Source organism: Aphis gossypii, chromosome 1, assembly GCF_020184175.1.
Source record: "Aphis gossypii isolate Hap1 chromosome 1, ASM2018417v2, whole genome shotgun sequence".
In the NCBI taxonomy this organism is placed as follows: domain Eukaryota; kingdom Metazoa; phylum Arthropoda; class Insecta; order Hemiptera; family Aphididae; genus Aphis; species Aphis gossypii.
The window spans coordinates 27,270,494-27,285,396 of NC_065530.1; the positions used below are offsets into that span (position 1 = coordinate 27,270,494).

Consider the following 14,903-nt stretch of genomic DNA (forward strand, 5'->3'; position numbering starts at 1 on the left):
TTACACGTGTGGTAAAACATAACTGTTTGTAATGATAAATGATATCAAAATTGGTCTGCGATAAGACGACGAGAGCGAGCTACCAGCCCGTGATTCCCGTTCACAACAATAATATTAACAGGATAAAAAATTATAGAAAAAGCGTCTCGTCGAAACTCCCGCGTGTTTATACTCTGCATAATGCACACGCACGCCAATGCGGAATACGAACTACCTCCAAAATCTAGATAGTCATTTGTGTTATTTCTGTTCATCGATAAACTACGTTTATTATACAACTATAGAAAAAATCAAATTTTTGAAAGAAAACGTTGCATTCTTTTGTATGTTTTAAGACATTTTAATTTGCATTTTTCCAAAAGTTAGGGTATATCGTGTCTTACTCATTTTTAATGACACGCGCTCTGCAGCCTATAGGTAATGGGTTCTTAGCAGTGGTGTAACTGAGTGCCCGCAGACTCGGTAATTCGGCGCCTTTGGTTATAAAGTTATGTTTGGTATAACAATATTTTAGGGGCCATTTTTAGTTTTGCGGGGGGGGGGCGAATTTTTTTGTTATGCTACTGGTTCTTAGTCAACTAAACGCCCTTCCCTGGGGAATAATATATATATATATAACGACATCGACTTGCCTGTTTTTCTCGTGAGCCGGGAGAGTCGGAGCCGCGTGAGCCTGGAGAGTCGGAGCCGGGAGAGTTGGAGCCGGTTGTGGAACTGTGCAGGGGCCGCAAGAGTCTTCGCACACGTTTTCCAGACTGAACTCGCCACTGGATATCCCGCTATCGGACATATCGTCGTCCGACGACGTGTGCTGCCGGCGCAGGTCTGCTCCGTCCTTGCAGTCGTCCGAGTCCGACGACTTGGGTCGCGTCCAGCCTAGAAGCAGCAACTTCCACAAACACATGACGTCGCGGATGTTACCCGAACCCGCGGCGATGCGCCTCCGCAATAGTATAGTGTTGTAGGTTTGACAGTGATGGGTAAGTATTATACTATATGCAGATCGATAATATTGTTACGAAGAATAAAGCGTACGCATAAAATTTCAACGCGTTTTAATGATAATATATAGTATCGCGCGAAAATTTTTTTTAGGCACGATGTACTTACTGCACTTATACGGTGTACCGCGCAGACCGGCGAGACGAAGACGAATGTGCACCGCCGCCGTAGTGTTTCAGTGATTTTCGTGCGTAGTACACGACGATTTTCTACGGTGGAAATCTTTCACCGCGGCGACCAAGTGATTTCGGCAGCCTCGATGTTATATATAATACCTATGTGTGTTTTCAATTCTCGGCGGACCGCGACCAATCGTTCTATTTTACCTGATCGTCCGACTATAATAACACACACGCATTAGACGTAGTACACATTTAGGCGCTCGCGCGTGTGTGTGAGTAATGTATATACATTATATACAGATCTGACGCAGTATCACGCGTTATAAAATATAATAAATAATAACGATATTTTATGTCTAATATGCCGAACTGCCGACGAGACGAATATAACTTCTGTAGTCTGTCACCGCGACAATACAACTCGCAGTGACACGTAGCCGAACATCCTTCAAATCTTTCGGATTTTCGTTTTGTTTGTACATTGTATATCAAGGTTTATTACGTAACATTTAATCTAGTATACAATATAATGTGATGTATAATATACCGGCTCGGGAAACGCATCGCGTAAGATTTACGGATTTCTCTGCGCGTTAAATAATAATAAAATGTATATACGTTTAATTGCGTGACGACTTGACGTACCTCCATACATATATACCTATATATAATATATAATTAATAATAGTACAGCAGGATACCCCATACCCATACAACTATTATGAGTTATAATGCTCAGTAGTTATAAGTATATTACAGTGTCGGGTACCACGTAAGTTTAAATTAAAGAAATAAAAAAGTATTCAATTTTTCTACCAAACATAATATCGCAGGTATATACATTGGACCTCTATGATTTGGGAATTATATAGTTTTAAATGTTTGATTTATAAAAAAAAAAAATAAAGAAATAAACTGTATAAATACATTTTTTTTCCCATAATGTACAGTTAACTACACCGCATTTCGAATAATCGATTGTTTGAATTCATGTTGATTCTATTGTCCGGTTGGCCTACCTAGCTGTATCATTGATATTGATAATTGTGTACATATTAAAAAAAAATGAACCAAATTAAAATGGAATTCTAAATTCTAATAAACATGTATCGTTTTTTAAGAGTTATATGTTTATTGTAATGATAAAATAAAAGTTAAAATAATTAAATAACTGTAAAATATACAAATAATAAAACTAAGCTCAAAGGTATAGCAAGCTTTAAATAATATTATTTTATAATACCGTCTTTCGTTTAGATTTTTGAAGAAACGGTGTCAATCGCAGTACATCTAAAGTATAGTGCTATACTTTTCGTACACATATTATTATAAGATGCATGTGAGTGGCCGAGTTATCCTGTAATCTTAAGGTTAATATTTCAATATATTTAATAAAATATATTCTTCCACGTGAGATTGGCCAATTATATTATACTATTATTTAATATCTTACAATGTTTAGTATCTACTATATTTGCCATAATCGATATTGTAAACAGATTTAAAGTCTTCGAAACTTCATATTTATGTCATAGTGACAATTATTCTGCAATTGATATTGCATGCTTCTTGGTTTTTAATATATTTTTATATAAATTTGTATAATAAAACTTAAAATAATGAAACAGTTCTATTCACGCTGCTACTTAGAACTATTGGAAATCGACTGGTTCTTCAGATAATAACTAATTATACATTTATACGTTTTCCGCCTTTAATTTTTTTATTTTTTTACAAAAACTAAACGACATAAACACTTTCGTGAATACAACAATATTCAAACATTTACAAATTATGCACAGAGTCACCTATTTATATGCCATGTTTATGCATATATTGTATTATTTAGTTGGTGCGCAAGTAGTCTTATCGGTCTCGTTTTGCTCATGTTTTGATACATATATTATAAATACAAGAAAAAATGCATTCGCGGATACAAATAATAATCGATGAATCTATACACTATAATGACGAATTGACCTGATTTAGTTTGGCGATTTCCTTAAACGGTCAAGGCCGTGACCGACTATAGTGAGTGTGTATTCACGTTTTTTCCGATTTGACCAAGATGATCGAATAGGTTTTCACGGTCCATCTAAGCCCGTGAAATATGCGAAAAATCGTGTAACGCACTACGCACAGTATAAGTAACCTAGACAAAAAAAAAAAAATAACCAAGAATAAGTGTGCTGTAGCCGATAAATATAAGTATATAGGTTCAAAATACGTGGGAGATCATCAATTAATATTTTTGGAAGGCTCCGTTAGGGGTTTGGAAAAATTTTGCACCACAAAAACTCAATATAGAAAAAAAATCAAGGTAAAATCCAAAAATATAATCTAAACCATGTATAATGCAAAAATAAAAAACAATAATTAACAAATCTACTAGATGTGTGTAATAATAAATCGAATAAATATTATGAACATGGAAAATCTGCCAATGACAAAAATGACAGATCTTGATTTTAATCGCAACATCATTCAAATTATTACGCTATGATTAATACACGTGCTATCTTAATTAGTATGTTCAGATGAGTCTTAATTTTTCTCAAATCAGACTCATAGACTATCGAAAATTTCAGTGTTGGGGTTTTTCTGATACACCTATACATATGTATAATCTTAATTAAAATTCATTGTATGTAGAATCACTTTCAGTTTAAATACTTTTCATTACTAATATTATATAATTTGTTTCAAATTTTTATTTAAATTTACTTAAATACTTTGTAGCATTTAAAAATACTTACTTTTTACTTGTCCTGCATTTACCGTCAAGCTGCAAAGTACAGCTATACTGTTTAAAAATTGAACAATTTTTTGATTTTTTTTTTTTTTTGGAGTACCGAACATAAATGTATAGGCAAAGAATAACACGGAAGGTTCAAGACTTTAATGACTTTAACGTATATTTTATATTAACTAAATTTTTAATACAATATATAATATAAATATCGTTTTACTACACAAACATCATTTTTTATTTTCACTTATATTTTTATTTTTGTTCAATATATCTCGAACCGAAACGTATAATATATAATATAGTCGTGTTTCAAAACTTCAGGACAATAATTTTCATGACAAAATATAATAATATTAAGGAACCGAAAATAATATAGTTATAATAATAATAATAATAATAATAATAATAATAATAAAAAAATTATAATGTAATAATATAATATTAACATCGAATATCTAGACAATTGTTTCCCAAAAAATTTTTACAATGGTAATAATAATATATTATATACTTTTTAAATACATTTTTGTTCCAATTTATTAAATTTTTTTTTTTTTTTTGAGCAACTTAATACAAATAATAAAAATAAGTTTTTTTTTGGGGGGAGGACCGTATAATTTAGCATTAAAAGTGTAGCTTATATTATATAATATATATAAAAAAAAAAAACATACCACACGAAAAAAACTGAACAGATATATGTGTATAACATAAACTTAACACCAAAAGGAACACAATAGAAAAAAATCAAAATCAATTGTTTAATTTTAAAACTATAATTGATTTTTGTAACAATAGAAACATTTAAACATTCTGTCTGTATGAGTGTGTGTGTGTAAAACTGAAAACCGTACTATTATTATATGTATGTTGATTATTATTATTCTTATTCAAATATTGTAAGACTAATATTCCAAACTACGTTTATAGTGTATATTTCATCCATTCATAAAAAAAAAAAAACACTGTCTAAATCCAGTAACTATTATGTAATGTAATTAATGTAATATTATTGAAAATGTAATAATGTATTATTGTTATAGTAATAATAATAATAATAATAATGAAAAAAGTCGTAGTGTACTGTAACTATTGTAACATAAACATAGTCAGCAAAAAACGGAAAACTAAATTATAACGATAAAACTACTTTTATAAATTGTTAATTGCAATATTATTAAAAGCTGATAAAATAAAACGGCAAAATGAAAACTCAACTGGGCATGAAAAAAAAAATTATAAAAATAAACGTTAACGTATAATAAGGTAGGTACGTGTACAAATAGCGGGTGAAAAATAAACAATAATAATTATAAAACTAGGTCGAAATAGTTTTGTAAATTTAAACATATTATTTTGTAAAAAAAAAAAAAAACAACAAACAAAATAATAAATAATAATAATAAAGGTAATCACTTTGAAAGTGAGCATTTACATTCATTATCAATCAAACAAAAATAAAAATAGGTATAACATAGTGAATTCGACTATCAACATTAAAATATTGAAAAACATATTCAAGATGAAAGTAAAACTTAATAAAAAAAAAAAGGGGGGGGGGAAATAACCATTGAACCGTTTTATTTATCTCAAACTGTATTTATTATCATTATTATGTTATCGTTATATGGTTATTAATAATATGGTATTATTTATTTGTATTTAAAACGGCACTAAAAGTATCCTACGAACTATATGTATTTGTATTACACCTATTAGCTAAATAATATCCAACGGATTATAACTGATTATCAGTTTTAAAATAAATAAACAATTAAAAGAAAAAAATACAGATTCGACGAATCTGCGTCTGGGTATATATTATGATGTTATTGGTCCATTGCACGTTCGGGTCCCGCGCCGGACGTCCCCGAAAAACGACAAGTGTCTGTAGTACTCGTGTACGGTAATGGTTGTATGAAAGTATAAGTAATAGGTAGGTACTTAATTAGAGTCGCGACCTGCGATAACGTTAGGATTCGCGTACATAAAAATTACCGTAGCGACGAATAACGGTTGTTGTGGACGGCCGGGGGACGGATATAATAATATCATGGAGAAAGTGAAACCAAAAATTCGATAACATTTCAGTATCATTCGATCCGAAATTTTGAACTATACTAGCAATGGCTTAATGTGTGTGTGTGTGGCCGGAAACTTTCCGGTTTGGGCTATTGTATAATATAGTAAATACGCACAGCAAATAATATCATATTAAGTGCGGTGCGTACATATATTATTATTGTATTCGGACCTATCCGCTAAATGAATATATTATTATATTGAAATCTGCGAGAAAATCTTGCATAATGAGTGTTTGTGTCTGTGATACACAGCGATAGCGTGTATTTGGGCTATTGTAAATATTATATATTTATATTGTGTGTGTGTGTGTGAAATACGCGATTTACTCGGAGTCTGCAGGAAAATCGTTCGCTGCAGAGGTTCCGCCGTACATCGATAGCTGAAATCGAGACGCGATCGCGTATTTTTTGTCTATTGATCGGTTTGATTATTGTTTGAATTTCGTATCTGTGTCATCCGTCAAATGGTACTGAGAGATTATAATAGAAACATGTGTGGTTTATATAATCATAATATATTATGTACGCTCGTTTACATATTATAATGTGGTATTATAATATTGTTGTATGTGGTGTATGTGTTTATGTGTGTACATATTATTATATACCGCAGCTCGTTCGTCTCAGAGAATTAAACGAAAATAGAATTTGTATTTTTCCTTTATTTTATTGCACGAGATTGTTTTGATTGGCATGTTGACGGGTAAAAAAAAAACAAACAATAATATTAATAATAATTATAAACAAATAAAAAAATCACATAATATAATATTTTTGTCCTCCTGCTCCCTACTCTCGAGGTAAGAATTAAGCGCACGTGTATTTGTATTTTTATACTTGAACGAGGAAAAAAATAAAATCAAAGGAATTACAAACGAATTTTGTTCGGCAAAACGATATATTCCAGAAAAATGACGAAGAGAACACGACAGCCGCTTTTTGCATTGGTTTCACGCGGACTACATAAACACGGTGAGCCTATCATTTTTATGTATATAAGATGATATTCGTATTGTTATCCTCGTGATATGAACGTATGGGAGGTATAACCCGGACGGGTTGTAAGCGCCATACGCGGGGGAGAGAACTAGGGTCTGATATTTCGTAAAACATCGTTACCATTTTATTATTTAATTATTACATTATTATGTACAGGGTTGGCTATTCAGAAAATATTTTGTTTTTTTCAATTTTTTTTCATTGTATTTACAAGTAAATAAATAAAATAAAAATGTCTGTTCTACTATTATCACTATCATATTATTATTATGTACAAGATTGCGCGCTCTGTCGTGTTGTCATAAGAAATTCAATGTTGAGGGAGGAAAATGCAGTGTATTTGTGAGAGTATGTTTTTCATTTTATTTACATGCTAATTATTATTACACGGTGTTTATTTCCTAAGCTTAAGTCTCCGAAAATATTTTTTCGTACAAGATGCTTTTGATGGGGGTAATTTGCATATGTGTGATCTACCCTACGACACGTCTGGGAGTCATATAAATTATAAATGTGTTATTTCATAAGAAATTCCTTACCGTAGAAATAATATTACATGATAATAATCGTATTAAAATTAAGTAAACCAAGTGAATAATGAGTTTATTTTTACTAAAAAAAAAAACTATTTAAACACCGAATAAATTAAAATTGCAAAAACCCCTTGGATGAAAATTAAAACTAAAATAAATATAAATTAACAGTAAAAATGATTTGAATGTTTATAAGTAAATAATAATATTTTCGGAACCTAAATGTTGCTTTATATTATACGTTATTCGGATCAATCGTAGAGCGATCCGTATAAATTGGATTTATCGATTTAAATGTATTTTGTTTTTACACAACTCACGTAAAAAACCACAAATATTATACATGACTGTACAACAAAAATTTGCTAAACGACGTTTTTTAAAAAACAGTTAATTTTTAAAATCGCAATTACGTAATATTAATTAAAGTATGTACAATTATTTACAAAGTCGACACACAAGTCGTCGTCGAAGTAAGTGCTCATGACACGGTCGACGACGACGACGACGAGAACGTGTCTTTCAGTGGGACAATTATTATCGTTTTGGTAAAAATAAAATTATTATTCTTATGATGATAATAATAATAATATTGAGTAAAGTAATACGCCTAGTAATTAATATAATAGTATGGTTATAATAGTAAATAAATATCGTAAATACAATAATAATAAATAATCATGTGCGCGCGCTGCAGCAGGTCCGCCGTTGAGCTTTGGGAGATGGATGTGGTGGTGGTGGCGGCGGGTGTTTGTGGATGAGACAACAGTTGTATAATAGCGTATAATAACAAAATAGTGGGCCAGTAGCCAGTGGTGACGGTGGAGGGAGTGGATTTGGTGGACGTGAGACGGCCGAGGGGAGGGTAGTTTAGAGGTCCTCTCGTCGTTAATAGTAACTGAACTCTCATGGGTTGATGTGACCCTGTTGGGTGTTACCAAAAGTGAAGCCCAGAGCCCTCGGGTCACCACCGTGCAGCCTTAGCGCCTGTTCGAGCCGCTGTTCCTGGAGCCTGAGCGCCTCCGAGAGGTCGGGCGACACTTGCCCCTGGTGGTGGTAAGGGTTCTGTCCGTTCATCAGCTGCCCCTGCGCCATGGCGTTGTAGTTAATCGCTACGTTCTGCTGCGGCTGATGCGCATTCTGCTGTTGCACCGAAGACTGTCGGTTCTGCAGTTCGGGCGCCTGCTGTTGGCCGGACGAAGCGGCCACGGCTTGCGAGACGGCCAACCTGAGCGCCGCCTCCGCCTGAGACCTGAGTATGGCCTCCTGCATGCGCAACGTGGGTGAGCTCTGCTCGTGGTTGGACTGTTGGTGGTGGTGGAGCATGGACTGATGGCCGGACTGTTGGTGGTGTCCGCCACCGAGGCCATCCACCATGGACGACATGGAAGCCCGGACGGCCGCGTTCATGGCCATCTGGACGGCCGATTGCATAGAGTTTACTGACGAGTTTGAACCGGAACCACTGTCGAACAAAAAATAGCACATCCGTTTTAATACACATTCGTCACATGTAAAGTGCCACCCTCTTTTGATCGACATCAGCCGGAAAAAAATATCATGTCTTTACCACTCCCCCTATCCCCCGGGTCACTAGAATTGAACATTATAAATACCTGGAAGTCGTGACCAACGGATTTTGGTGCATGGCATTCGACTGGGTGATGCGCATGGCTGCCGCAGCGAGGTTGGCCGCGGCCGCTTGCACCACGGACGCTGGGGTCGGAGGCGCAGATCGCGGTGAGTGCGATGGCGACGGCGGGTTCTGCTGGAGTTGCTGTTGTTGCTGTTGCTGCTGTTGTTGTTGCTGCTGTTGCTGTTGCTGCTGTTGCTGTTGCTGTTGTTGCTGCTGCTGTTGCTGTTGAACCTGCGAAACAGCCGCATGAGCCTGCTGTTGGCTCATGAACAGTGCGGCAGCCCGCTGTAGGTCGTTGGCGTTGTACTGGGGTTGTTGGTTCATGTACTGGTGACCTCCGTTACCACTTACTGCGCGTCAAACAAACGGAAAAAATGTTGAAAATATTTTCGAAAACGAACTACGTTAACGCGTCAGGCAGACGGGGCGGTATATAGGTAATAGCAGAAGGTTATAATATAATAGTGTTATATACTCACTCATGCCTCCGGTCCGTGCTGCCATTAGCTCGGCCAACTTCATGGCCGTAGGATTGTTGTTGTTGTTGTTATTGTTGTTGTTTGTCGTCGTGTTGTTGTTGTTGTGGTGCAACACCAACGGTATTTGATTGTCGGCCGGCGAGACGGACAGCCGGCCGCCCGTGGGAACGACGACGTTACCGCCTGCCGCAGCCGCCGCCGCGGCCGCGGCCACCGCGGCGACCACGGAGTTATTGGTACCAGTGCCCACCGAACCCGTGGAACCAGCTCCACTGGGACCGTCCATCTCGCCGTTGTTCGACGAAGACGAATCCGAGTGGACGGAATGAGGCGACGCGGGACCGCCCATGCTGTTGGTGGCCGTCACGGCGGCCAGGAAGTTTTCCCGTTCCCTGCGCTCGGCCGCCGCTCTGCTCAGCACGTACTGAGCGGCGAACTGATGTTTGGGATCCATGCGCATGTGTTCCATGTGTGTCAACAGGCCTGTGCAACGAAAACGCGAGTTATAAAAAAAAAATTGTACGTCGGCCGGCAGTGACGGTGCTGCACATAAATCTATATATAGTTAATGATAAATTGCGGTGCATAAAAAAATTGATTTGTTTCGTATATTATATTATACGCATGTGATTATAAATTTTTTTTTTCCCTCAGTCGGCGCAACATATGACGAGATTTATGCGACGTGCGCGCCGTAAATCAGTTATCATCGCGATGTTGCACCGCTAACACGGCACTGCACTATGTTTTAGCGATGGTCATTATTTTGTTCGTACAAACCGGAATTCGAATTAAAGATTTACAATCCTATATAAGCTCGGATCCGATCCATTGAGATCCAGGTGTACACATACGTATTATGTGTTTATTATAAAATATATAATATATATATTATATATTATACATACATATTATAATAATATGTGTAAGAGACTATCGTAAAACAAATCTAGATATAATATCGCATACACGATACGTTTAAAAATATAAAGGTATGATGAAGAATGAATTCGAAAAAATATTTTAATTTAACAATAAATTACTATGATATATATTATATTTGTAATTCGGTAAACTTAAAGGTTTCAACAACTCGATAAAAAAATGAATTTACGTATATCCTTAAATCTGAACGTCACTGATATGAATCGATCAGGACTTAAAAATGGCCACACTATAAAACGCATTGACTCACCTGATTCGTGAGTGAATACGGCTTGACAAACAGAACACGGCCACATCCTGAGTTGGGCGTACTGTGCTGTTTCCGGGTGGCAAGCCAAATGTTTGCGGAGACTTCCTTCATTCACGTAGTGTTTACCACACACCGGGCACGGGTGATTGGCCGTTCGGCGTTTGGCCATATACGGACCAGTACCGATATCAGAGTAACCTGTGAAAAAAGATCAATGTGAAAAATGTTCACAATTTTCTCGAATATTTTGAAGATTTTCTCTTAATGTCTGTTATATTGATATTGTATCACTCACTTTGAACGACGGCTTGCGACACGGTGGTCGGATCGTTGTGATGGACTTTCATGTGTTCGACCAGTGACTCGCTACCTAGGAACAGTTTATGGCACAGCGGACAAGACGTAGTACTCGCACCGCCCATCAAGGCGGCGTGTTGTTGGAGCACATCCATGCGAAGTTCAGCTTCCTGAAAATAAAAAAAATGTTCCTGAAAATAACAATAAAACATACGTCAGGTAACCAGTAATCAGCGAACCCGGAAGTACGCGCGTGTTCGGGACTTGTTGGCGGGGGAGACACTTTAAATTATAATATACACACAGCCGCCGCCATTGCACAGCGTGTTTCCTTTCCGCTTCGCGTGAAGGAACACAATACCAAAGTAGTCCCTTTGGACACACGTAGTATTAATCTACTATCTAGATATACAAAATACATATATTATACACACTCTTTCTTTCTCACACACACACACGCGCGTATATTTATATTTGTAAATAAATATATCGTAGTCTATTGCGAGTTTCAATGGCCATTTTGAAAATAAAAAAAATAACTGTTTCCGTTTTGTTTTACGCGCCATTCTGGCCGTGGTATACATTCGTCGTACACGCATAAACCTGACCAACGCCACCGACGTCGCAAAATATACGCTCGGAAAGATCAAATTTATGGCACGCTGCTGTTTAGGCGACGGCGTGCTCAGATTTATCGTTATACACTCATGTATATTATATGCTCTAAAATTTACCGACCGGAGTTTATTGTCGCACAACAATAATATTTTAATCGTTATTATTTTTTCCACCCCGTTTCGATATTATGTGCGACTAAAAATCATACGAGAACGAAACTATATTCTGGTTAAATATACGTATAAATACACAGTGTCTACATTTATACGCCATGATATTATATATTGTGTATTATTGTTGGCAATGGTGCGCAGTGGCTATACAGAACAATATAATGATATCGGCGCCTTGGGAGATGTGTCCGAGCAAAAAGTACTCGGCCGGGGAGGAGAAGTGGGCGACGAGTAAAGGGGATGGCAATAAAACAAACGTAATTTTAATTTTTAAAAGCCCTTCCGACTACTTGCAGCCCGGTGACTTTTATTAAAAGTCCGTCTGCGGCGTCGTCCAAGGAGCGGAGATTTACATTTTTATTAAATATTTTATAAACAAAGTATAATTTATCGGTCTGAGTGTTCTCGAAAGTCGAAAGAATAGGCGCCCGCCTGGACTCGGGACACCGTTAATAATTACTAGCGGTTTTTGCACGTGATTTGTATACGGCTTTCGTCAAAGTATACATATATAGCTATCCAGTCCTTGTACACAGAATATATAGCCTGGTAATCTAATAGTGTTTTCTTAAATTAGCATTTTTTTCTTTTCGCAATGGCATATTATACAATATTAAACACGATAAGTGTTGTGGAATTAAAAAATAAAAACTAATTGAAATATCGTAATTGACCAATAATGGGTTTTCAATAGTTCAATTCAGCACTGTGCCAATACTTAGGCATTTTAACAGAGATATAAATATAATTTTTGTTTTACCCGTATTCATTATATTTTTTGTTAATACCTGGTTTAAAAGTTTACTAACCCAACCGCTGACGAGTCATTTGAATATTTAATGTTGTGTATTTTTTATACGAAAAACTATAATCGCGTAAGTACACATTTACCAAAAGCGAACGAAAAATGTCATTATTAAACATTAAATTCACCGTGACCATTACCATTTCCAATATAAACTTTATATTAATGCCAAATACTTTTACTTTGCGTACCTAAATGATTTATGCACCTTTATTGCATAAAACTAATATTTTCTTCGTGAATTTTATCGTTTTGCATGGCGACGCACTGAATTAAATTATTTATAATAAATGTCATACAGAATGCTTTGCTGCAATATGATTTACCTACGTATTTTCTTATCACGCAACTTATAGCCGACCAGTTTTTAAATTATCTAGGTCTTACAATTTTGACTGAATTGAAAATAGATTTAATTATATGTATTAAAAAAAAAAACAAGCGAAAAACAAAAATACACTTAGAAAGAGTGAGTGAGATGGAGAAAAATATGCGATTATAAACCCTTGTTCCGCGAAAAGTACTTAAAAAATGATTATGTACGAAAATAACGTTTTCAAAAAGAAAGGATTATTGTATAATAATAATATGACGGGGGAGACGACTACGATGAAATTGGAAAAATTAATGGAATTCCAGTGCGCAGATCCACTCGGTATACACATAATCATAACCGTTATCGGCTGCTTTAAATGAAAAACGGGTTGGCATATTATATTATAATAATAAAAATTGTAATAATTAGACGTAGCATAGTCGTACGGCGCGTTATAATAATATTATTGGAGCTAGTGCGCGTACGCTGTACAAATAAAAATAATTATAACTGACGTCATTATATATTTTTTTTTATTGGCACACGACTAAAAAACAATACGCGACGATGGTCTCCGCGGCGGACGCCTCGACGCACGTATAAATTAATAATATTATGTTATAAAATGAGCCCTAAACGACATTTTTTATCGTAATTTTATCCCGTACCGTTGCCATCTCTATGCGATATTATATACGTTATTATACCTACTATAATATAATATTGTGTTCAGCTGTTGTATACAGTCGTACAACTATCTAGCAAAACGTACACGGCACACGCACACGCACGCACGCACGTGAATACTCGAACTGTAGAGAAAAATGCGGTTAAACTTTCCACGGTTTTTCGTGTACACGCCGCCGTTTCCCCGTCATCGTTGTCGTCGTCGTTCCATTTACGGAAAGTGGTCTACGGCGACACGAGCGTCCGCGCGCGGTGTATTGCCCGCCGCAAAATTTATGGCCTCTTATTAGAATATCATGTGCGCGCGGCTTCGCTATATAATATACAATATAATATATATAGGTATATAAGTAGGAACACACATACACACATATATATATATATATATATATATAAATTTATATAAGCACAAGCACACACATATACATAAGTATTATATATATATATATATATTGTATGCCGCGCGCGGTCGGTCGCGTCACCTATCTATACTGCGCGCTCCGTTCTCCACCGCCACGCTGCCGACGTTCACGGTCCGAAGATCGGTCCCGCTTTTTACGTCCGGATGAGAAAATAATGAGCTGCTGCCATTAAAAATATAAGAAAGAAAGAAAGAAATAAATAAAATATTATAACGTGCTCGCTGTGCACGGGAATATATATATATATAATATTATATCGTATAGGTATAGGTACGAGTGAGTAAAAAGCGAAAACGCGCGTGCTGGATATCGATCTTTAATATATATCATATTATTATATTATACATTATACACTGCCCCGCGGAGAGACTATTAAACGGTTGTTATTATTATGTATGAATGGATTACTCGTATATAATATTATATTACATAGGTTATATATTGTATGCGCGAACGCGTGTGACTATATATGAGAATATTTATAAACGCGCCGCGTTATAATACTTGAAAAATGAAATACGTTTGTCAATGGCATTTTTGACGGCTATCTAGTAAAACACATTCGGAACTCGAAAAATATTATATGCAAGTAAAATTATTATGACAGTAAATCTTAAAAAAAAAGCTTCATAGATGGTCTTTCCGTTAACGTTTAAGTAGTAGGTACTGATGTCGAAACGTCAATACAGAACAGATCGTAAGCAAAATAAAATACGATGGCGATGGTTTTTAGTGCACTTATATAATACTTAGAATCATAAAATTTGAAATAAAAACAATTGA

The 14,903-nt window shown here is 35.6% G+C and overlaps 2 protein-coding genes across 5 annotated transcripts in view; both read right to left on the reverse strand.

Annotated features, from left to right (window-relative positions):
- The window catches only part of LOC114129872 (uncharacterized), a 69,844-nt gene extending 68,925 nt beyond the window's left edge, over positions 1-919 (reverse strand). Inside the window, exon 1 of the mRNA XM_050198990.1 lies at positions 633-919. Within this exon, the coding sequence (XP_050054947.1) occupies positions 633-904 (272 nt within the window). The 5' untranslated portion in view covers positions 905-919. The remainder of the gene's footprint in view (positions 1-632) is intronic.
- Positions 920-4,706: 3,787 nt separating this feature from the next.
- LOC114129697 (Krueppel homolog 1) overlaps positions 4,707-14,903 on the reverse strand; it is a 48,831-nt gene continuing 38,634 nt past the window's right edge. For 3 of the 4 annotated variants that reach the window (XM_050197811.1, XM_050197822.1, XM_050197809.1), the window contains 5 exons: positions 11,098-11,290; positions 10,803-11,000; positions 9,608-10,090; positions 9,109-9,478; positions 4,707-8,957 (listed from right to left, as the gene is read on the reverse strand). In XM_050197811.1, coding sequence (XP_050053768.1) covers positions 8,399-8,957; positions 9,109-9,478; positions 9,608-10,090; positions 10,803-11,000; positions 11,098-11,290 — 1,803 coding nt within the window. In that variant the 3' untranslated portion in view covers positions 4,707-8,398. The remainder of the gene's footprint in view (positions 8,958-9,108; positions 9,479-9,607; positions 10,091-10,802; positions 11,001-11,097; positions 11,291-14,903) is intronic. The other variant, XM_050197815.1, reaches the window with a different exon arrangement.